At 34.5% G+C, this 24,827-nt stretch overlaps 1 protein-coding gene and 1 long non-coding RNA gene across 5 annotated transcripts in view; one reads left to right on the top strand and one right to left on the bottom strand.

Moving 5' to 3' along the window:
- Positions 1-24,827, bottom strand: part of LOC126932950 (uncharacterized) — a 78,962-nt gene that overhangs the window by 34,591 nt on the left and 19,544 nt on the right. For all 3 annotated transcript variants that reach the window (XR_007718383.1, XR_007718384.1, XR_007718382.1), the window contains exon 3: positions 2,845-2,944. This is a non-coding gene — a long non-coding RNA (uncharacterized LOC126932950). The remainder of the gene's footprint in view (positions 1-2,844; positions 2,945-24,827) is intronic.
- The window catches only part of PSMD14 (proteasome 26S subunit, non-ATPase 14), a 109,669-nt gene that overhangs the window by 77,093 nt on the left and 7,749 nt on the right, over positions 1-24,827 (top strand). For both annotated transcript variants that reach the window (XM_050752289.1, XM_050752290.1), the window contains 3 exons: positions 5,415-5,522; positions 11,086-11,160; positions 15,499-15,624. In XM_050752289.1, the coding sequence (XP_050608246.1) occupies positions 5,415-5,522; positions 11,086-11,160; positions 15,499-15,624 (309 nt within the window). The remainder of the gene's footprint in view (positions 1-5,414; positions 5,523-11,085; positions 11,161-15,498; positions 15,625-24,827) is intronic.

The raw sequence follows: 24,827 nt of genomic DNA, 5'->3' as shown, positions 1-24,827 counted from the left end.
CTGTTGAAAGATCTGAGCTGGGCAACTCCATCACTGCCACGGTTAGTAACAGTGAAAACTATAGTGGCAGAAACACATATATTATTTTATTACCAAGTCTGTGAGGCATCGTCATTCATGAGCAAATGGAGAAATTGAAGGGTTAAATAACTTGTTTGAGGTCCCTTAGCTAGTAAGTGATAGACCCAGAATTCTAACTTAGGCAGGATTGACTCCAGAGTGCCTCAAGCATTTAAACCTCTACACCATACTGACTACATGCATATGTTGAAAAAATTCTGTGAAACTTTATTTTTATTATAACTTAAGTAAATTCTTTTCCCAGTGTTTCATGAATCTAAAAATGTCTAATTACCTTTTACCATACTAGTTTCTAAAGATCGATTTGTTTTCATTAAAGCATATATGTTCAAAACTTGTGGATTTACTCTTTGAATTTTGATGCATGTCTTCACTTGTCAAAAAAAGTAAATTATGCAAGTTACACCCCATCCCCCTTTTCTCCCAATATACTGAAGTTGTACTACAGATCTCTAGCTACAGTAAGCAATTCTCCGAGGATGAAGAAAGAAAATGTACATACACATAGGAATTTCTTTTCCAGAGCTAAAATTGACATTTTATAAATAATTTCCGTGTTGCAAACTTGAGACTAAGAAATCACAGCAATTCAGTGATATGCATTTGGCATGAGTCAGTTTTAGTTCTTAGTGCTTTTCATTGGAAATGGCATAAAAAGTAAGATTTCTCTGAATTTTTTATGCTGTGGGCTTACAAGAGACATAAGATGTTTTTCTCTTATAGATGTCTGGCAGTGCATGGCAGCAGAAGTAACGAAATGGTCACAAACCCCAGCAGTACTTCCCAGGTCACATGCACTCTTAATTTTTAAAGAATCTAGAACAACCTAAGCAGTTGATAACAGGTCATTTCTAGGTGATAAAGAGTATTTGATATGGGTTGCCTCTCTTTCCACACCTTTCATTTTTATAATCATTTAGAGATTTACTTTACATAGTGATGGTTTTATGTTTTAAAATATGTAATCTAACTAGTAACTGAATTTTTACTTTCTTTTTAGTGTTTGACATTGATTTTGAGGCCTTAAAATTTTTTTCAAGTTTTTAAAAATTATTTCAGTTCATTGCATATATACAAGTTACAGTTCATGTATATATGATGAATAATTTTTATTATATATAATATATAAGTATACATATATAATATATATAATATATATAGTGAGCTGACCTGAGGTTATGGAAGATTCTGATTGTTTCATTTTTAAGCTCAAGAAAATGAATGCATTATAAATTCTTAAAACATTAGTTCTACTCTGTAAATACCCATAATCATTGACTGTGATATAAGTACAACTGGACCAAAGGCAACTACTGAAAAGAGAGAGAGAGAAAAAAATTACAGCTACTGCCAGAAGTGTTTGTGTATTTTTCTTTAAAACACCTTTGTATTAAACTAATTTGAAGAGCTTTGCTTAAAAATAGCTTCCTTTGGATGTAAAAATTGGGAACTATAGATTGGTGCTTTAGAAATTTAGTCTAGTCTTTCAGTGACCTAGCAGTTGATGTGAAAACACGAATTTTAAAATAAATAGCATATTGGATGAACTGTATTCTACTCATGAAAGAAGCCAAAAAATTATGGATTAGACTGAGTTTTAAGTCATAAACCAGATTCGTCATTAAAACGAAATGATAGATCCTTGACCCTTGGGCATGCTTGGAATAAATACGGAACTCAGTATTGTTTTTAAAACTATTTTGCTTTTATAATCTAAGACAGATGTACAAAAAACATGCAGTTTTTATTTTGTATTGGCAGCTTCCAAATATTTAGTATCTATTTCCAAGAGTTGCAATTAGTAAAGCAACCATGGTACTGAAATCTGCACATCCCACAAGCTAATTATATTTGCAAGGTCAGAGTGAATACATATTTTCAGAAAAATAAAGGGTTATATAAATATGTGTCTTCTACTTGGCTGTTATATCACAGTTTGTTGATCTGGAGTATAATGTGTACAATTCACAAATTTGTCTGATAACAGAAAGTGGTGTGTGATTGTGTTTATTTTACTAACCAGTATATTCACAGCAATCACTTCCAAATATCTCTCCAGTAAAGATGTGTTAATTACAAAACAGACAAGGTCTTCTATTATATTAAAGCTACTAACAAGAAGACAGCAGGAATCACACATGTAAATAGCATCATCAACCCCTATTTTAGTCCTCTGTTTTGATCTGTGAGTTGCGCATAGACCAAAGGTGCTATTAAAGACTGAGTGTATGAAATAGGCAGCATTATATGAACAAAATTTATTCAACAAGAAAACAGACCTTTAACATGAATTTAACAAGCCTGAGAAATTATAAACTATCATATGCTGCAGATTCATGCAGTGATAATAAACAAAAAAGGAAAGTAAGAGGTTTCCCTAAGCTAGCCAAACTGCTAATGGTTTTGTTATAAGCTGTCTACTGTTGCAGTGACCTCTGAAAAGTCTCAAGGCACTTGTACCAGAAAAAATTAAATGGTCAGGCTGGTGAATAGAGACTCAATGTGGTGTGTAGGCCTTCAGTATGGAAAGGAATTTTTCAAAGTCTAGCATCATATTCCTGAAAATATTCTTCATACTTTACTCAGAGGTTTTTGTTATTATATATTAAGGAAATACTTTTTGTGTAAAGTTTTTTGGTTAATTACTGCTTTAGTTTATAAGATACAAACTGAACTAATTTAATGTCTATATACTTCAAAATGAACTGTTTAGAAAACTCAGAGAGCTCAAAAAAATGGATTATTTTCCCTACCCACCCATACCTTAATTAATTCTTGGGGGTTCTTTGTTCAGTGTGTTGTATCTAAGATTTCTGTTCTTAACCATGGAGTGATCATTTTGCTGTCATTCTGTTGCATCATGCTGTAAATACATAAACATGGAGAAACGCTTTCAGCTTATACACACCATCGAGTGCTCACTAGGGCTTTTTTTTTTTTTTTTTAAATCTTACTGTGGCATAATTAACACCTTCTTCACCCGTTGCTCATTAGTGCACTGGACATTAATGAGTCTATTTTGATAGGTTGCTCTCAGGGATAAATCCACTTATTTTCACAGCGCAAAAAGCAATGATAAAATTATACAAAAATTAAAATGTAGACTATATTGCCATGTTTATATTTTATTGCATACTAAATCTAATTTTGGTCTGCAGGTTGTTGAACATGTTAGTTTCCTTAAGACAGTTGCTATAGTGATGGCAGCAAATTCCTTTAATCTTAGTGTAAAGTAGTCATTTTCTATAGGCCATCATTGATACTTAGGAATTGTCAATGAAAGCATGTCATTTTATTAACTTCTTGAATTTTTCTCTTAATTTCTTAAGAAAATTTAAAAAATTTGTTTTTAACAGATCATGATACCTACTTAACTGGTATTTTCATTTCCTTTTTATGAAGTTTCACACCTGCTTATAATATTTCAGAGAAATAATACAGACTTCTACAAGTAAAATAGCTGTCTGCCGTTTTAGTTTGAAAGCATTCACTATAAAAAAGTATACAGGAATTTTGTTGTGCTATATAATGAAATTTTCATAGTTTTGTAGCAGCTTTTTCTCCCCCTCATAAATGATTTTACTGAAATCTTGAAATGGACCAAAATGATGCTTTGCTCTTAAATATTTACCATTAATAGTTAGGGTGGCAATTCTTAATTTTGTGTTTAAGTTATATACCTATCTTTGAAAATGGTCACCTTCTTCCTCCTTTGCCAACATTTTAACTTTATCTTATTTAGTATGAGTGTGAGAAAATTTTACTTCTGTATTTTTAACAATTGTTTGAAGTTATTTATGATAACATCTGATTAAAATATGTCTGATATTAGTACTTGTTTTTATTGCTTTTTTAAAAAAAGAATATGTTTAGAAAAAAATTTTAAGTATAAGCAATGTAGGCCGTATTTATTTATATATAAACCTGAAAGTTAAGTGTGGATTGAGGTTATTGTATAAAAAGAAAAAAGTTTTCACAAACCATTAAATCATTCATGTTCTTGGGATACTTGGCTTTATTTTGATGCAAGAGGAATGAATCTTTGGGAAAATGTTAACTGTTCAAAATAAAAGTAAAATTCAGAGTTGATATTGTAGGCCAAATGAGTAGACAGAAACTTGGATTGATTCACTTGCCATCATGTTTTAGTCTAGGTTTGTATTTTTTGTTATTGTCTTTGGACCCATCATAGCAACCTTACAAAGGGTGATTTCTTTCTTTAAATCTTGTTCTTTAGCCTACAGCATGCAGTAATACTTATTACAAACAGAATTTTCAGACTTGATTAGATTTGGTTGGCTTAAGTATTTTTAATCTCTTAATATCCTCAAGTAATAATTGTACACATAAGAACAAATCTAGTTGACACAGCTTTTAAAACATTGATTGTTCAGCACTTTTAAAGGCAAAATATAGAAATACTCTGCTACTATACTATCTTGCTTTGATTGTTTTATGTGATAAATCTATTGAGTTAAATTCCCTTAAAGTGGCAGTCTGTCTTAAAGTCACATGACTTTACATAAAACTTTACAGTGTTGAAAAGCTTTAGCAAGTATGTGATTCTTGTCAATCTCTTTATATGTAAGAGCTAACAGATGTTATTGTATCATAGAAGAATTTGAAGTATTTCTGTACACACAAAAAGAATATACCTATTGTAATTTCTTTACCATGAATTTAGGACCTTATCATTCCATACCATGTTCTTGGCTTAAAGCATGGATGACCTTGGTTTTCTTATATTGTGCCTTCTATACTTGACAGTGGCTTGGACATTTAAGGCCATCAGACAAGGTATAAAGTCTTTCATAGTCACAAGAAGTAAAAGGTATCTGACTAGAAGAGAATACGTGGGCAAGTGCCTTGCTGGCTGTAATTTTGTTGTCATTTCAAGTACTGTGGTGGTGTAATTGATGTGACAGGGCTGGGCTTTAGATGTGGTCCCTTAACTTGTGCTCACTTTCAGTTTTAGTTTCTCTGTCATTCATTTTGATTAGGTAAAATTTAGGTGACAAACATATGCACACCAGTGAAGGCTGTTTGGTGTAAGTTTAGTAATGACATATTTCAATAATAAAGATGCAAAGTTAATTTTTTTCTTTACTGTTTCATGAAAATTGCAATAATTGGTGTCACCTTACATTACAAGATAGAGGGTGGTGTGCTGATGGCACAGTCAGCAGGAGGTTCTTTTTTATTAATATTATAATTAAATGATTTTCTGGATATAGTCCAGAAACAGATGCACGTTGATCATGCCTTGTCCACTGTTGCTTGGCATTATCACTTGCTTTTAAAAAAAGAATTGACTTGACACCTTGTTTTTACAGGTTGTTATTGATGCCTTCAGATTGATCAATGCTAATATGATGGTCTTAGGACATGAACCAAGACAAACAACTTCAAATCTGGGTCACTTAAACAAGCCATCTATCCAGGTATTGCCTATATTTGATAATGTGTTAAAACTCTGTTTTACATTTTAAAAGCCTGCTATAAGTAGTCTTTTTAAGTTCTAATTCTTAGTATTTTAATTTGCTTGCACATTAATTTTTCTTTTGTTTTAAAAGAGAATTGTAGAAATACTGTAAAAGTTAGATTTGCTCATGTGTGAGTCAATTTTTAATGGGGTCTTTAAATTTTCCTATCATATTTGAGGACACCCTTTTTGGGAGCATAGTAGATCCTTTATCTTGAAAGCATTCTGGCTTTGCATGGTTAACATTATAGAGAAGGACCAATAGGAGTTTCAGGTGAAGGACATAACTATTATCATTGCTTGATTAGTAGGTATTTTTCATAGCAGAAAACAATGGAGAAATTGCTGTATATTTTAAGATATCCCTAGAAATAATTCTTAAATATACTTAAAATTTTCTTTTTTAAAAAACCCACCTTTAAAATAAACCCTATAAAAGACCTCCATGTGTTACTTGTGATGAGAGTTTATATCTTGTTTTTTATTGTGATAATCAGTTACCATTAATTGCAGTTACCGATATTCAGACACTTAATATCCTCTTGAGTGATTGTTTTCTTTGTATCATTCACATGCCATGTTGTTTTTATACAAATCTGTATTGTCTGCAAAAATTATTTTAAATGTGTTTTTAAATGCACCACAGTCTGTGGCTATCTAGTTAATTACTTCTCTAAAGATTAATTAAGTGGGCAGAAATACCACGTTTGGTTAAGTAGAATACATAAAACAAAGACATTTTAGTAGTTATTGCTGCTCCCTTCTGAAACCTTGCTCTGTCATGAGGTTGTCTTTGGGGAGTTATGGCTTTGACAGTTAACCATGGTTAAGCCTTAGTTACACTTTGATAACTTTATAGTTTTAAATGCTTAATTTTGCGGCAGTCACTCTTCCGAAATCTTCATCAAAGTGTAGTGTTTTGTTTTAAAGGATTGAGGTGTGATTTGAAAAAAAAAAAAAAAAAATTGCAAGTCAAGGAAAACTGCAAAGTATAATGAGTATGAAATAAGCTACCAGTGGTTTTGACTGGGTACAGACAAGCCCGTACTTGCATGTTCCAAGAGAATATATTATTGGACCTGTTTAGCCTGTGATAATGACCTTTTTTTATAAACTCCAGTAGCATCATACTGCTTCATTATTTTTTGCAAAAGGTTAAGTAGCATCTCACAAGCCAAGATCATTGTGATTACTACATGGTATGTTTCTGCCAGAAGTTTTTACTAATTGCAACTCACTCACCACCTGTTGCAGATTTCTTTTTTAAAATTAAAGCACTGCTTTTTAACCTTAAAAATCGACTGTAATCAATATTAATAATGTGTTTTTTTAATACCAGTCCAGTTTGTATTTTTTAATCTTACTTTACAGCCTGTAATTTAAAGTGCACCTTATAAAGCAGGTTCCAAACCTGTGTTAAACAACATGTGTATATAACAACTACAGCATCATTATTTTTCCTTTCATTTTAGTTTGTTTTACCTTCCAATTAGAACTTCTAAATATATTTATTTCACAGTTTATATAGCACCCATCAGAATGACATCTATCTGGGTGCTCTATAGTTTTAAGACAATTTCAATACTAAAACACACAAATGGGACCAAGCCAACAAGTCACAGAACAAAGCCACATCTTAATGTACTTTCTTATTTTTCTAAGACAAGCTAGAAAACAACCCAGAAGAGCCTGAAGGGAATAGTAATATCTGTAATGAATTTTACTTTATGTTAGCAGAATATTTAACTCTGGGATCAGAAGCCTTTCAGAAATGCCATGCCTTTTATTTTGAAGGGGAAATTAGCTGGTGTTAAGAGGGGCCTTGCTCTTAAACCAGCTTTCAAGTAGTAGGGATAAAAGTCTGATAACAATCATCAGCTCACATGCTGGTGGTCACTAATGATTTTCTAACAGATTTTTTTTTTACTATTATACTTAAAGTAGTAGAGAAAAATTATGATTCATTGTAGACGGCTATTTAATAATTTGGGAAAAGTTCAAATACGTTAAGTAAGAAAAAGATTATACAGCAGAATACATCAGTTCTGCATTCTGCAAGCGTGTATTTTATAGATGGTGCCTGTATATTTTATACCAGGATATTAGCATTGGTTACCTTTGGATGGTAGAATTGTGAGATTTTTTTGTCTTTCCTTGCCCATATTTCTTAAATTTTTGTTCAGTGAAACATACATTGCTTTTAGAAAATGTTATTTTTAAAGTACTAATTGACAGTGTTGAAATAAGCTAAGAGACAAAGGTTATTTTCACTTTCATGTTTTATATAATAGAAGCCACTAATAATCTTCATAGAGAGGAGAAAGTATAATGCCTGTACTCTAGGCTTTTATATTAATATATGATAATGTATATTATTTTGCACTTGGAACATTTGTCTGTTACTGTCAAATGTTTAGAATTGAGAGTTAACAAGCATTTATTTTAGTGACTAAATTTTTTAAACTATTCCATTATAAACTGTTCAGTGACATTTTGGATTCTTAAGTGTCACAGTAAATTTGAAGATTGGTAGTCAGTCTAATGGAAATTTAGTAAATATTGATGCATAGATGCATGTGCTAAGGCTAAGAGCCTCTAAGTATAGTGTTGAGTACAGTTGCATTGTTTAATAGAGTTAAGCTATTTGGAAAACATTGTATCAGTAATTACTGAACATATAAGTTATAAAACAATTGCACTAGAAAGGAGCCATTGTAATCATTTCGTACATGAGGAAACCTGAGGCCCATAAAGGTGAGTTGCCCAGGTTGCCCAGTGAGGTAATGCAGGAACTAGTACTCATAACCAGATTGCTTCATTCTTTTATATTATCGTTGGAAATTTAATTAATTAATTTTGGCATAGATAATATATATACAGTTAAAAAAAATTTAAAGTACAAAGTCATTTAGCAAAAACTCTCCCTTCCTCTTTCGCCTTCTGCAACTCGGTTCTCCACTCTAGAGGGAACCACAAAACACATTTTGTTTCTTTTCAGTTATTCTATTTATATTCAGAAAGCTTCATTTTAGAACGTGATTTAAAGGATATCAGTTACCACCATATTTTCAGTTTATCAGTATAAAATAAAGGCAAACAAATTTGTCTTTAGATCCAAGCACACCTTTTTAAGGAGCATGAAAACTTTAAAAACGTATCAGGAACCCATGAATAGCTTATATATAATTCGTAAACTGTTTTTATAATGCGCCTGCTTTTCCACAGCAGTGAGTGCATAGAGGTAAAATCATAAGTCAGTTGGTCGTGTGTAGTTCTACATGAACCCAAAAAGGACATGGCTGGTTGACTTATGATTTGGGAGGAAGGCACTGGGGGCACCACAGCAGGTGAGTAAGTGAAATTGAAAGACTACTTGAGGATATCATTTGATTTAAACTTACCATTGTTTTGTTATTGTTATACCTGCTGATCTTTCTTGCTGTCTGTGTTAGTTTTATTGCTTTTATCTAAAAAATTGATTTTCAAGTAATAGGGATAAAAGTCTGATAACAACCATCAGCTCACATGCTGGTGGTCACTATCAGGAACCCATGAGTCACTATCATGAACCATGACTATCAAAATGAGACTATCTGATTTTGATAGTCTCAAAAATATAGGGCCTAGTATCTGTGGGTCCATCAACTGGCTTCTGTATGTATTGGCTATAGCAGTTACTAGCTTTATGACCACCATGTAGGGTTGTGCAATTAGTGAGTGCATTGCGCAAACATGCTTGGATGAGGGAGCTTCCAGCTCAAGCTCCACTGTCTGCAGCCAGACTATGTCTGCTTAGAGGACTGAGCACCTTCTTCTAATTCTCTACCAGGATGATTCATCTCCTAATGTACACAAATAGCACAGATTAAAGGAAGCCCTGATCACTTCTACTTTTTGGTCTGTACAGAATAGCATTTTTATGCACTAAAATTTAATTCATTGCTCCCGATGATTATTGAAATGAATAAGGATTTAATATATACCCTTGGTACTTTACAATCAGTCACTGCTTCCTATGGAATTTCATAGCTCACTTTTATAACAGACATTGGTAAAATAAGAATCTATTGTTAAAGTACTCATCTAAAATATTTTCATACTCATTGGAGTGATTTTTGCTAGCAAAGCTTAAAAATTAACATAATGCTTTGTTTCATCCTGATCCTTAAAGTACACAGACTTAATCCAAGAATTTCCTGACATGTATTGTAGCATAGTATGTTAGAAAGAACATAGGCTAGGGAATAAGAATGACCTAGGTTCAGATCCCCATCTAGCCTTTCACTAGCTATAAACTTGGACAAATTACTATTTGTGTCTTATTTTCTTTTTTGTTGTTTTTGTTTTTTATAGAGATGGGGTCTTGCTATGTTGTCCAGGCTGGTCTTGAACTCTTGGGCTTAAGTGATCCAGTGCTGGGATTACAGGCTTGAGCCACTGAGCCTGATGCTGCATTTTATTTTCATCTGTCAAAATACAAATTGAATTGCCCTACCTCACAGTACTGTGAAGATTAGAAGATTTAATGTGTAAAGCAGATACTAGCTGCTCATTAAATGTTCTCTTTTTTACCCCTTCTTCCTCTACCTCGGTGACATCTTAAGACCTACATTGTAAAAGTCCATTAGTTAGAGAAGTGGTGATTATTTTGGTTAGCTTTTGTCTTTAGATTCCTGAGGGTTAACTCCAAAGTCCTTTTTGTTTTTATACTTGTTAAAAATATCCCTAAAGGTGTATTTCTGTACTTTCATGTTTTTCTAGGCTGCCAGAGGGTCCTTTAGGTCCACCACAATACTGTTGAACCTCATTTGAACACTTGATGTTGTTAGACTTAGATATGGGGGCAGTTGTGATTTGATTTCAGGACATCCAGGATTATTGTTTCTTAATAAAGCCATGCCGTTAGCTTAAGATTTTATTATGATTGGACTGTTCACCTTGGAAATAGAGTGAGGTGAAAAAAATTCTGGTTAGTGAGACTGCATGTCACTGGATAAGAGCATTAGCTAGACAGACCTAGTAAAGACCAAAATCCACATTGTTAATTTGGAGACATGCATAACATAATTATCTGAATCAATCATAACTGAATGAGGAAAAGGGGAACTCCAGATTAATGTGGGTAAAGAAACAGTTGTGTTATTGTAGCTTTTTAGGCTTTTCATTTGAAATACCCATGAGCCCCCTAGATATCATAAAGTTAGATTTAATAAATTATGAATGATTTATAAACTTAGCTTACAATAAGATCAAACCTTATCTCTGACTGAGCAAGGCTACTGAAACTGCTTAATTTGTGCTCCTCCATATCATGCTTTGAAGAATGTGTAACCCATTCCTCTAAACCTTAGGTTTAAACTTATAGCTAAGAAAAATACTTTAATTTTGTCTTAATTTACTTAAAATAAAATGCCTTTATTAGAGGATGGTACAGGTATTATGTAAGAATATCAACAGTTTCAAACATTTTTATTAGGTGAAAAATAGTAATGTGTCCTTTTTAAAATCATTTATCTATATAGGCATTAATTCATGGACTAAACAGACATTATTACTCCATTACTATTAACTATCGGAAAAATGAACTGGAACAGAAGGTAAGTTTGAATTTTTATCTTATAGGAGGAAAAAAGTCTTTTTCAAACCATTTAAACTATTACCTGGAATGTGATTTAAATTTGAATTTTTGACCTCTTTCAGTGTTTCCAAATATTATTCCATTATTGATGAATTGCAGCACAAAATAAAGGAATATTTTATTGGACTATTTAAAAACACATTTTACCTTATTGGTAGGTGCTGAAGTGGGAGAGGAAGTAGGAAATAAATCAAACACTCCACTTTGGTTTTATGATAAATCATAAAAATATTTCTTTTAGTTCTGTGATTTTCTGATTAACTTATCTTCTTCAAGAAAAAGGCTTTTTGTAATTAAATTAGTAAATACATTGCTCTATAAATTTGAGAGGAATGACTTAAATTGCAGTTGTGTCATGCTTTTTGATTGTTTGTTTTAAGAGAGAGGGTCTTGTTCTGTCTCCCAGACTTCAGTGCAATGGTGTGATCATGGCACGCTGCAGCCTCAAACTTTTAGGTTCAAGGGATCCTCACTCTACAGCCTCCCGAGTAGCTGGGACTATCGGTATGCACCACCACACCTGGCTGTTTTTTGGGTGGTGGGTGGGAGGTAGAAACGGACTCTTGCTTTGTTGCTCAGGTTGGTCTTGAACTCCTGTGCTCAAGTGATCCTCTCACCTCAGCCTTCTAAAGTGCTGGGATCATTAGCATGAGCCATTGCACCCAGCCTAGTGCTTTTAGAAAACATACCATGTTTACTCTAAGGAAAACTAAAAGTGAGTCAAGGAGAAACAGATAGGGTTTTCAGATAATTTGTACTAGATTCTTATCCCATTTTATACCAGTTTTCAAGTTTGATTAGTTTTTAACATTACCTGACATTTTGATGAATTAGCATTCTCATTTGTTTCTACTATTTTAGGATTATTTCTAGTATAGTTTTTCTCTCAACTAATGCCAAGTATTTAACTCTGCCTGTTGTTTTTGATATTACAATCTGAACCACTTTCCCCCTCTTTACTATTACAATTAGTCACCCACCTAATTAGTTTCTTGTATTTCTCTCTGAGAAAGTTAAAAGCATTTTTTAAAAGAACACTGAGTTTACTGTTGATTGATAGCCAGTAAGTTTTGGTTAGTGAGACCACTCTCAAGTCTGAAAGTGATAAGTAATCAGTAGCAAATAAGATCATTCTATCTAGCCCAAACTGTTTCTCACCAAGGTGTCTTAGACGGGGATTCTGGTACATGGCAAGTGGCGGATGGAGTGAGCTGGGCTCTCCACGCTTACCCCCTCTTTCAACCAGATCACGTCCATTTTTAATCTAATCTATATACTGGGGGGGGAGGGTATGCAATATAAGATTTTCTTTGAAATAAGAATTCTAATTTTGTTTTTTTTAAGTTTGTTAAACTAGAGTTTTAAAAGGTGAAATCCACTTATAAACTCATCTGAAGAGCCCAGTGCTTGAGCATGTAATGAGCGAGGGGAGTGGGGGACTACTTCCCCCTTGGCCTGAGGGGATCCTATAAAGCTGTCTTCTAATTCCTGCCTGTGTACCACAGTTTACTTCTGCTGTGATAGATTTAGTTGATTAACTATATTTTTAACACTTATTTTTAATTTTACATGGAATGAGTACAGGCTGTGAAAAATGGCACCACTCAGGTACAAACAAAATTCAGAATATAAATATTTTATCAGACTGCTATCTGATACCCATCTATTCGGAAATGTCTAGCTAATTACATCAATTTTTTCTTTCTCTTTTTTGGGGGAGTATCTCATAAACTTAGCCATTTTCCTTGGCATAAACAGCAAATATATAAGCACTTACATAAATTACTTAATGTTATGTTTATGTTCTTAATAGCACAGTTTAGCTGTTAAACTGCCTTCTTGGTAACAAAAGCTCTGCCTTTACTCTTATCCAGACAACTTGTATATTTAACCCCAAGCCTTACTTGAGGGTCTCAAGGGAATCCTTGTCCAGGTATGATAGGAATATCCTGCTGCTCCTTGGGAACTGTCTTTGTTTGCTTTTGAAGTGGTAGGGAAATCTTAAGTCTCAACACTTAATTATAGGTGGCTATATAGCATAGGTAGTTGTAGCAGCATCCACATTTCTCAAACATGTATTTTCTAGAATGGTATCAGTGGAGAAGCTAGGAAGCAATCAAAGAAACTGAAATCATCTGTGGAGGGTTTTCCTAATTTTTTTTGGCATACTCTCTTTGCCCCTGGAGCCATAGTAAGAAAATGGGAGAATTAGTGCCTTTGGAACCAAAGGAAGGGAATGGAGGAGTTTTGTATCTTGAAAAGCCTTATAGGTGATTTTGACAGGCAGCTTATTTTCCAATATACGATAAAATTTGTACCACAAATAGCTGTAAACTTCTAAGCAAGTAGGATAATTTTTCTAAACGAAACCCCCATATATCTCCAAGTACATCTTCAGATTCTCATGGGTCAGGGATCTCATTTAAAGTATAACGGTTCTATTGACAAAACAACAATCATTTTATAGCCATCATTTTTTTTCTTTTACTTTTCACAGTTTTGTGAATCATCCAAAGGGGAAAACTTATTTAATGATAGTCCTCAATTGAAGAAAATTTGTAGGGTAGGACTTTAAGAAAAACTGTCTTAAAATATAAACTTGAAAACTTAAAAACTTCTAAGAATAAGTACTCAGAATTGTAAGTCCAATTTGAGAAACGTTGAACTAAGGTGTTTAGTTTCATGATCAGTAATATAGGGTCCAACCCCAATTTGCTGGTGTGATTGCACATGAGTTTTTTTTTTTTTTTTTTTTGGAGTCTCACTCACTCTGTCACCCAGGCTGGAGTGTAGTGGCGTGATCTCAGCTCACTGCAACCTCCGTCTCCCGGGTCCAAGTGATTCCTCTGCCTCAGCCTCCCAAGTAGCTGAGATTACAGGCGTGTGCCACCACACCCAGCTAATTTTTGTGTTTTTAGTAGCGACGGGCTTTCACCATTTTTTTTGGTTTGTTTGTTTTAGAGGTATGAAGTAGGAGATCAGGGGTCTCACAGCCTTCAGAGCTGAGAGCCACGAACGGAGATTTGCCCACGTATTTATTAACAGCAAGCCAGTCATTAGCATTGTTTCTACAGATGTTCGATTAACTAAAAGTATCCCTTATAGGAAATGAAGGGATGGGCTAAAATAAAGGGATGGGCTTGGCTAGTTATCTGCAGCAGGAGCATGTCCTTAAGGCACAGATGGCTCATGCTGTTGTTTGTGGTTCAAGAACGCCTTTTTTTTTTTTTTTTTTTTTTTTTAAATTTAAGTTCTAGGGTACATGTGCACAACGTGCAGGTTTGTTACATATGTATACATGTGCCATGTTGGTGTGCTGCACCCATTGACTCGTCATTTACATTAGGTATATCTCCTAATGCTGTCCTTCCCCTCATCCCCCTCCCCACAATAGGACCCGGTGTGGGGCTTTCACTATTTTAACCAGGCTAGTCTTGAATTGCTGACCTCAACTGATTCGCCCGCCTTGACTTCCCAAAGTGCTGGGATTACAGGCATGAGCCACTGTGCCCAGCCTAGATAAATCTTTTATTCTCAGCTTCATGGCTTTTCATCCTAACAATAAGGAAGTTATAGATGGAATACCAGAATGTGAAGGAAACTTTGAGATTACCTAATACAAGCCCTTAATTCATAGATCTCTAAACTGAGGATCAGAAAGATTGACACAAGGTCACTCAGTAAATAGGGCATTTATCTCGTTATCTTAGCATTGAAAAGCTAGGCTATATGAAAAATTAGAGATACTTTGTGTAATATTAATATGAATGTCCTTCATTCATCAGATGTTTATTGAGCTATTATTAGATATTGTTCTAGAATATAGACCCTAGTGGTCTTGAAATGAATAGGTCAAAATCCCTGCCTTCTTGATTTCCCTTTAGTGGGAGAGAAATGCAGTAAACAAGTAAACAAAAATTTCAGGTCTTTGTAAGCGTTATACAAGTAATACAGCAGGTTAAGGGAAGAAAGATTTTGATTTTGTTTAAGGTAGTGTAGTGCGACTATTTTAGGTATAGTATTGTTAGGGAAGACATCTATCTATAAGGAAGAGAGGAAGGCAAGTTATGCAAAGATGAGAATAGCCTTCTAGGTAGAAGGACAGCAAATGCAAAGGCCTTGGTGTTGGAGTACTCCTTAAGTTATATTAATATAAATACAGGAGCATTCTAATTGGAGTTTATTTGCATTAATAAAGTTAAATTTAAATCATTAAGTCAAATTTTTTTTTTTTCTCTAGACAATGAAGGGGGTATCCTCAAGGCAGAAAAATAATTACTTTTTCTTTATTTTTTAGATGTTGCTAAATTTGCATAAGAAGAGTTGGATGGAAGGTTTGACACTTCAGGACTACAGTGAACACTGTAAACACAATGAATCAGTGGTAAAAGAGATGTTAGAATTAGCCAAGAATTACAATAAGGTAAAAGTTACTTCCACCATTTGTTCTTTATAATCTTTGGAATACATATGATTAGATGCCAAGCATTGTATAAGTAATTAAAAATAGAGAAGCCTTTTTTGTAAATAAAATAGTAAATATTTGCTTAGCAGTTCATCTGGTCTGCAACTACTCACCCTTGCCTTTGTAATGCAAAGGCAGCCTTACACAATATGTAAAGGAATGAATGTGTTTGGGTTCTATTAAAACAAGCAGCTAGCCAGATTTGTCCCATGGGCTATAGTTTTTCAACTCCTGTTGAAGACCATGTAATACAGTTGCATATTTGAAATCTCTTCATTATTTAAGGTATGTTTTTCTTGAAGGGGACAGGGAGTAAGGGAACATAGATAACGATTAACAGCACTTACTACTTGCTGTGTATAATTTATATTATGAATGTTTCTATTTTTCATTTAATAATTATTTATTGGCTGGGCGTGGTGGCTCAAGCCTGTAATCCCAGCACTTTGGGAGGCCGAGACGGGCGGATCACGAGGTCAGGAGATCGAGACCATCCTGGCTCACACGGTGAAACTCCGTCTCTACTAAAAAATACAAAAAGCTAGCTGGGTGAGGTGGCGGGCGCCTGTAGTCCCAGCTACTCGGGAGGTTGAGGCAGGAGAATGGCGTAACCCGGGAGGCGGAGCTTGCAGTGAGCTGAGATCCGGCCACTGCACTCCAGCCTGGGTGACAGAGCGAGACTCCGTCTCAAACAAACAAACAAACAAACAAACAAAAAAATAATTATTTATTAAAAATCGAATGTGCCAGGCATATCATACATGTATACATATAGATTGCAACTCATTAATGGGTTGAAAACCTGCAATCTGAAAATACACATTTATACATTATGCAATGTTACATTAACAAATATTTATTGAACATCTCTTATACAAGTTATAGTAAAAAAATGAATCCTTGCTTTATTTATAGGAAAACAGGAACAGTTAGACAAGCTTCTAAATAATCAGCGCATTAGTTAAAAATCAGTCTGTACCATAACACCTTCATATTCAGATTGTCCACAGACCAGCTATATCAGCATCACCTAGGATCTTGTTAGAAATGCAAACTTTCAGACCTACTGGCTCAAAATCTACACTTTAACAAGTTCTCCAGGAGATCTGTATACTCTTGAAATTAGACATTAGGAAATACTACCATAGAGAAGACCATGGGAAGCCCTGTAGGAGTTCAGAGGCTCTGACTTTGAAGCTGGCCAACATTCAGGTTGCTGTCTTACAGATAAACAACAATCGAACTAGGCCTTAAAGCATAAATAAGGCTTGAACATACAAAGAAATGTTACCCTAGGCAAAATAAACATCACAGGCAAGGGCTAGGAGATAGAAAAGGCATAGAACAGATCCCGCAATCCCACCACTGGTTGCACATCCAAAGAAATGAAATCAGTATGTTGAAGAGATGTATATACTCCCATGTTCATTGGAGCATTATTCATAGTACCCAAGATATGGAGTCAACCTAAGTGTCAATCAACAGAGGAATAAAGAAGATGTGGTATATAGATATACATACAATGGAATACTATTCAGCCATTAAAAAAATGGACATCCTGTCATTTATGACAACATGGATAAACCTGAAAGGCATTATTTTAAGTGAAATAAGCCAAGTATTGAAAGCCAAGTACCACATCATCTCACTTATATGTGAAATCTAAAAAAGTTGAACTCATGGAAGTAGAGAGTAGAATTGTGGTTACCAGGAATGTGAGGTTTGGGTGGAACAGGGTGGGTGGGGAGGTGTTGGGGAGAAAACAACACACAGGACATGTTTAGGAAACAATATGCTTGGCTAGTATGCATAGTACCTGAGGGTGAACAGTGGGGAATTAAGTTTTGAAAAGTTTTTGAAGTCAAATAACAGCACTTGGGATGTCAGGATAAGAGGTTTTTTTGAGGAGTTTTTTGTTTTGTTTGTTTTGTGAGATGGAATCTTGCTCTGTCACCCAGACTGGAGTATAGTGGTACGATCTCGGCTCACTGCAACATCTGTCTCCTGGGTTCAAGAGATTATTCTGCCTCAGCCTCCCAAGTAGCTGGGATTACAGGTGCCCGCTGCAACACCTGGCTAATTTTTATATCTTTTAGTAGAGACGGAGTTTCACCATGTTGTCCATGGCTGGTCTCAAACTCCTGACCTCAGGTTATCGACCCGCCTTGGCCTCCCAAAGTGCTGGGATTACAGGAATGAGCCACCGTGCCTGGCCTAAGAGTTATTTTTGATCAGAGGCATGATATGCTTAGAACCTGACTTTAGAAACATAATTTCACAACAGTATAGAAGGAATGCTGCAAGAGAAGATTTGAAATGGAGAGTCTGTTTGAGAGGAGCTTGCTACTACCCAAACAAAAGATACGAAGAGTCTGTATTATTACCATGGTAGCAGTGGGAATGGAGGTATCAATAGGCAAATAAAAAAAGCATGGTACTGGTTGGATAGACGAAGTAAAAGCAGGAGGAGGAATCAAAGAGGAATTCAAAGTTTCCTGCCTGGGTGACCAGTAGTATGGTAGTACCACTAGCATTTTCAATTTAGGTACAAGTAGAAGGATTGAGGAAGGAGGTAAAGAGTTTATTTTTAAGGAAGCAATTAGAAATGTGGGACTAGGAATTAATGGTAAGGGCTAGAGCTCAAGATTTCAGGATCATAGTTAAGATTGTTGTTAGTTATTACACCAAAACGTAATATTTCCCTTTTAAAAATAAATACATCTTTTATCCAAGAGACAGTATATAACATTTACCAAGTGTAACAAGAAGACTTTTGAGAGAACTAAGCTTTAAAATAAAGTTGATGGGCCCATGCAAATGGAAATCCCAGCAGAATTAGGGTTGGCTTTGAAAAGTATGCCCTGATTATAGTGTTTCAACTGGAAATCCCCATTAGTGCTAGATCGTAGGGAAAATATTTCTTATCTTTCTAGTGTATGTTTTCATGCTGTGGAGATTAGATAAAGAGAAATAAATCACTTACCATATTTTAAATAGTTAACCTTTTATAAGTAAAAAAGTTATGACTTAAGTAATTATTCAGCAGACTGTAGGAATGGTTTTCATTTCTCTGTAACATTACACGTTTAAGTAAATTTGTATTGGTACCACTGCCAGGAAATAACCTATTTATGGTTACTGCTGCCCATCTACAGAAGTTTTTCCTATTTTACAGTTTTAAAAAATCTCTGTAGTACTCAAAAACTTGTAAGGTTTGGTTATAAAATGAAAACAATGTGTAAGCTGTGATATGAAAGAGTCCAAATTTGGGAATGTAATTCCCTCTGTGATTGAAAGAAATACGGTGGGTTTTTTTAGTAACACTTAAAATATAAAAAGAAAGGCCCATGCTACCAATTCTTCATAGTATTCTTTTTAATTGGTTGGTGTTTTAAGCTAAGGTAATTACTGTTGGATGCCAGTTAGGTCCTAAAGTAAAAGAAGGTTAGAAAATAATTAAATTCTTATGTCGCAAGTTTTCAGTTTCAAGTCTGAATTCCACACAAATTCTGCTTGATTATTATTAGTCATTTGATTTTTTTCTAATTACTGAACCACAACACCCACAGTTCTGTTTTTCCAAGTCTCCTAATTTATTCATGCCAAGATGCATCTGCTATTTTTTTTTAAATTTTGATAATGTTTGATTACATACTTGTAAATGAATGTGCAGGTGAAAAAATGAATTGCGAAGAACATTTTAAGAATAGCATAGAAACAAAAATTTACCTTTTTTTTCCCCAAGCATGTAGCGCTATAAATTCTGAGATCTGACAGTTTACTGTTCAGGTGGAAATATTGACCTACTTAGTAACCTGAAAGAAAGTTTGAATATTTCTTTTATATGCTTACATATGAAATATGTAAATATACAATTACATTTGGTTTAATACAGTAGCTATACTAAATGCAGATATCTCATTTGGTAGTACAATATGATAAAAACAACAGATATAAATATTGGGGAAAAGAGGTAAGATTATTATTATTTGGATGTGATAGAATGTGTTTGCAATCAAATATAAAAATCTAAGAGAATAAACTTAGAAAACTCTTAGAACTGTTTTAATCAAGAATTATATAATTGGTAAACACAGTTATATAAACTGAAAACAGTCGAAAAATAGGCAAATCAGTTACAGTAGCATCTAAAATTATAAAATATTCAGGAATTAACCATCACAAGAAATGTAAATGTGTAAGTGTGTATGACTTATGTGAAGAAAACGAAAAACATTTGTAAATAAATTGGGACATACCATGTTTCCAAATGGGAAGACTTAGTATTGTAAAGCTGCTGTCAGGCTTCCCAAAAGTTACTATAATTCTAGTAAGAATATTAATGTGAGCTTTGAAAAATTTGATAACGTGACGTTAAAGTTTATCTTCATAAAATAACAACTAGCATTTATTGTTTGTTATGAGTCAGAATGGGAGAAAATATTTTTACCTATAACACAGAGTGAGCTAGTACCCAAAAATGCATAATACTCAGAGAATTCCTATAAAATATTTATTTTATTTTTGTTTTTTATTTCTGTAAGTTACTGAGGAACAAGTGGTGTTTGGTTCCATGAGTAAGTTCTTTAATGCTGATTTGTGAGATTTTGGTGCACCCATCCCTTGAGCAGTATACACTGTACCCAATTTGTAGCCTTGGCCTATAAAATATTTTTTTTTAAATAAGTTGAGCAAAAGAGAAAACTCACTGACAAAAAAGACAAATGGTATATAAACATGGAAAAGTTCTAGCCTTTTTAAGTAGTCAAAAAAAAGTTAAAATAAGTAGAAAATTTTTTTTTCTTTTTAAATAAAAAAGAATTTTTTAGGAAAATATAGCAGTAATGGGAAAGTAATTGATAGAACATTTTTGGAGGCCATCTTTCAGTTTTAAGTGCATATAACTCTTTAAACAACATGTTCTCTGTAGAGGATTTATTATGAAAAATAAAATTTCACAAAAACTAACTTAGAGAAATATCTACAATCTGCTGTTAGATGTACAAAATTAAATTGTATAACAATGTGAAAATAATTCCTATCACGTTATCTTCTCTCCCTTTTTCAAAGTATCTCTATCTTGCATATATGTCAACATATTGTGTTGGTAGCAGTATGTGTGAGGCAGGAGACTCTATATGTAATGCCTGAATTATTTTCAGTTTTTGCTTTAAGCAAGTAATACTTATATGTAAGGTTGTGTTAGCTCAAAATAACAATGGCTTAAACAAGGTAGAAAGGTATGTCTCATATTTCAAGGCCAATATAAAACTTCAAAGACATTAGAGACCCAGGTTCATTCTGTCTTTCTGCTCTACTTTCCTTGTGTTGGCCTTCTTCCTTTAGGTCACCTCATGATTCATTGTGATTGCGATAGCTTCAGCCATCTCATCTAAGTTTCATGCAACAGGAAGAGAAGAAAGGGCAAAAGGGGGATAAATCAGTTTCCTTTCAGGATCCTTTGCATAAGTTCCACACAGCACTCCTGATTACAACCGACCCTGGAACTATATGGATTTGAACTGTATAGATTCAAATATATACATGGATTTTTCTCATAAATATACTAGAATTTTTTTTGAGATGTACAACAATTTGAAAAACACCTCAGACAAACTGCATAGCCCAGAATTATTATTATTATTATTATTATTATTATTATTAAAGACAAGGTCTCACTCTGTCACTCAGTCTGGAGTGCAATAGCATGATCATGGTTCACTGTAGCTTCCACCACTTGGGCTCACGCAATCCTCCTGCCTCAGTCCCCCGAGTAGCTGGGACTACAGGCATGTGCCATCATGCCTAGCTAATTTTTTGTAGAGATGGGGTTTCACTATTTGCCTAGGCTGGTCTTGAACTCCTGGGCTCCAGCAGTCTGCCTGCCTTGGCCTCCCAAAGTGCTGGGATTACAGGCATGAGCCACAGCACCTGGCAGCCCAGAAATATTGGAAAAAAAAAAAAAAGGCATGTCACAAATGCATAAAATATAGGAGACACTAGTCTGTTTTATCATTTGCTACCATAAACTATACACTAATCTATTATAAAATAAAAAATTGTCAAAACGTATACATACAAACACAGTTGTACATGGCCCCATGCTCAGTTGAGAAGGTTGAATTGCTTGATATGTACTATAGATTGAGGTCCCCAGCTGCTGTTGCCTGCCATTTCAGACAGGTAATTCACCTTGTAAACAGATAATGTAAACTTATTGTATTGATAAATAAGTATGGTACTGTAAATGTATTTTCTTTTCCCTACACTTTTCCAAATAACATATTCTTTTCTCTAGCTTACATTGTTGTAACAATATAGTATATAATGTATATAACATACAAAATATGTGTTAACTGTTTATATTATCAGTAAGGCTTTCAGTCAACAGTAGGCTATTAATAGTTAAGTGACACACAGATTCTCACCTGTGATGGGTTAGCCCCCATAACCCTCATCCCCATTTGTTCAAGGGTCAACTGTATATCTCATTTGGCAGGACGTAGTTAAATGGACACAACTAGCTGCAAGAAAGTTTATGCAATGTGGTATTTTAGCTGGGATCATTGATACCTGTAGTAAAATCAGGGTTATGTTACAGAAGAAGGGGAAGATGGACATTAGGAAGGTGACTATCAGATTCTGCCATAGAAATGTTTTCCAACAACCTTAACTACAGTTTCTCTTACATGCACATGTACACACACACAAGCATGTGTGCACATACATGTATGATCTTTATTGTTCATCTCTATTTCATGTAATTACATTTTGAAATTGAATTCTCTGTGAAATTTTTATGAAGCATCTGTGTTGTTTAGGGCCACTTAATAAATCATGCATTTGACATTATTATTATTACTCAAGTTGTATCAGTGAAAAGTAATGATTTCCCCAATTGCCATGAATGTTTCTTTGAGGTCTTTGGAGATACATAGGACTGTGTTTAAGCCACAGTTTCACTGCTTATTGCGTGTCTGGCTAGAGGCAAGTCAGCCTTTCTGAACTGTGTTTCCTTATCTCTAAAATTAGGTTAAGGATTGTGATATATGTGAAGCATCTGGCACATGATAGGCATTTAATAAAATGATGGCTACAACCACTTCTGATGTTATTAATATTATTCTTGACTCCTCTCTCTTTTTCTCACATCTACTCAATCAGTAAACCATTCTGACTAAATTCTTGAGTTAATCTGCTTCTTTGCATTGCCACTTCCATTGCCTTACCTCCTCATTGGTTTCCTTGCATCTCCAGTCTTTCCCATTCAAATCTATTTTCCATTCTGTAGAATGATCTTTCTAAAATGCATATTGGTCATGCATCAAAGAAAACTATTTAAAAAAGAGAAAAGACAACCTACAGAGTGGGAGAACATTTTTGCAAATCAGATATCTGATAAAGGTCTAATATCTAGAAAATAGAAAGGCATGTGTGGTGGCACATGCCTGTAAGCCCAGCACTTTGGGAGGCCAAACCAGGAGAGGATCATCACTTGAGCCCAGGAGTTCAAGACCTGGGCAACATAGGGAGACCCTCTCTCTACACAAACACACAGAATTAGCTGGGTGTGGTGGCCTGTACCTGTGGTCCCAGCTACTCAGGATGTTGAGGTGGGAGGATCACCTAGGCCCAAGAGGTCAAGGCTGCAGTGAGCCATGATCATACCACTGTACTTCAGCCTGGGCAACAGAGAAAGGCTCTGTCTTTTAAACAAAACAAAACAAAACAAAACAAAAATGAAAAGAAAGTATACAAGAATTTAAAATAGGAAAAAAAAAAAAAAAGAAAGAAACCATAAAGAACTCTTGCAATGCAGCAACAAAAAGATAGAAATTTCCCAGAGAAGATATGAAAATGGTTACAAACACATAAAAAAGATGTTCAATCAATATTATTAATCATTAGAAAAATGCAAATCAAAACCACAATGGCTATAATCAAAACAATGAAAAATAACAAGTGTTGCCAAGGGTATGAAGAAATTACTAGTGGAGATATAAAATGGTACAGCCACTGTTGAAAACAGGTTCCTCAAAAGGTTAAACATACAGTTCCCATATGACCCAGCAATTCTGCTCATAAGTATATACTCAAAAGAACTGAAAATCAGTATTCAAACAAAAAGCATGTATACGAATGTTCATAGCACTATTCACATTAGCTAAAGTTGGAGACAATCCAAATGTCTGTCAGTAGATGAATGGATAAACAAATTGTGGTTTATACAGACAACATACTACTACTCAGTCATAAAAAGGAATGGAGTGCTGATACATGCTACTACATGGATGGATCTCTAAAACATGGTAAGTTAAGACAGATGCAAAAGGCCACATATTATATGATTCAATTTATATGAAAAAACCAGACTAGGTAAATCCATAGAGACAGAAAACAGATGTGTGGTTGCCAGGGACTTGGGCAAGGCGGGAATGGGGAAGTAACAGCTTAATGGGTACTAGGTTTTCCTTTGGGGTGATGGAATACAGGTGATTGGGGCACTAAATGTGACTGAATCATACACTTTAAAATGGTTAATTTTATGTTATGTGAAATGTACCTCATTTTTTAAAATGCAGATTCGTTCATGTCACTACCTTGCTTTTAAAAAGCCTTTGATGACTGACTTCTCATTGCCTTAGAATGAGGTCCAAACCCCATTTGGCTCCTGCTTGCCTCTGTAGCTTTATTTCTTACCACTCTTATGTTGTTGAAATACTGAGTAATTTGCAGTTCTTCTAACTTATAATGCTTTTTCTTGCTTCCTGGACTGAAGCACTCCTTACCAATATATCCCCATCCCAACTCCTTCTTTTCATTCAATTCTCAGCTTAACCCTTTCTCACTTTTGAGGACCTCACCATACCACCAAGAGTGCTATTTACTCCTTCTTTATTTGCCAATAGAACTTTGTTCTTCTATCAAATGAATTTAATTTTTTTTTAAGGGACCAGGTCTTGCTCTGTTGCCCAGGCGGGCTGCATGATACCATCATATCTCACTGTAGTCTTGACCTCCTGAGTTCAAGCAGTCCTCTTTCCTCAGCCTCCTGAGTAGCTAGGACTCCAAGCACTCACCACTATGCCTGGCTTTTTTTTTTTTTTTTTTTTTTTTTTAAAGATACAAAGTCCTGATGTGTTTCCCAAGGTGGTCTCAAC

Source organism: Macaca thibetana, chromosome 12, assembly GCF_024542745.1.
Source record: "Macaca thibetana thibetana isolate TM-01 chromosome 12, ASM2454274v1, whole genome shotgun sequence".
NCBI classification, from domain to species: Eukaryota; Metazoa; Chordata; class Mammalia; order Primates; family Cercopithecidae; genus Macaca; species Macaca thibetana.
This window is presented reverse-complemented; position numbering and strand designations above follow the sequence as displayed.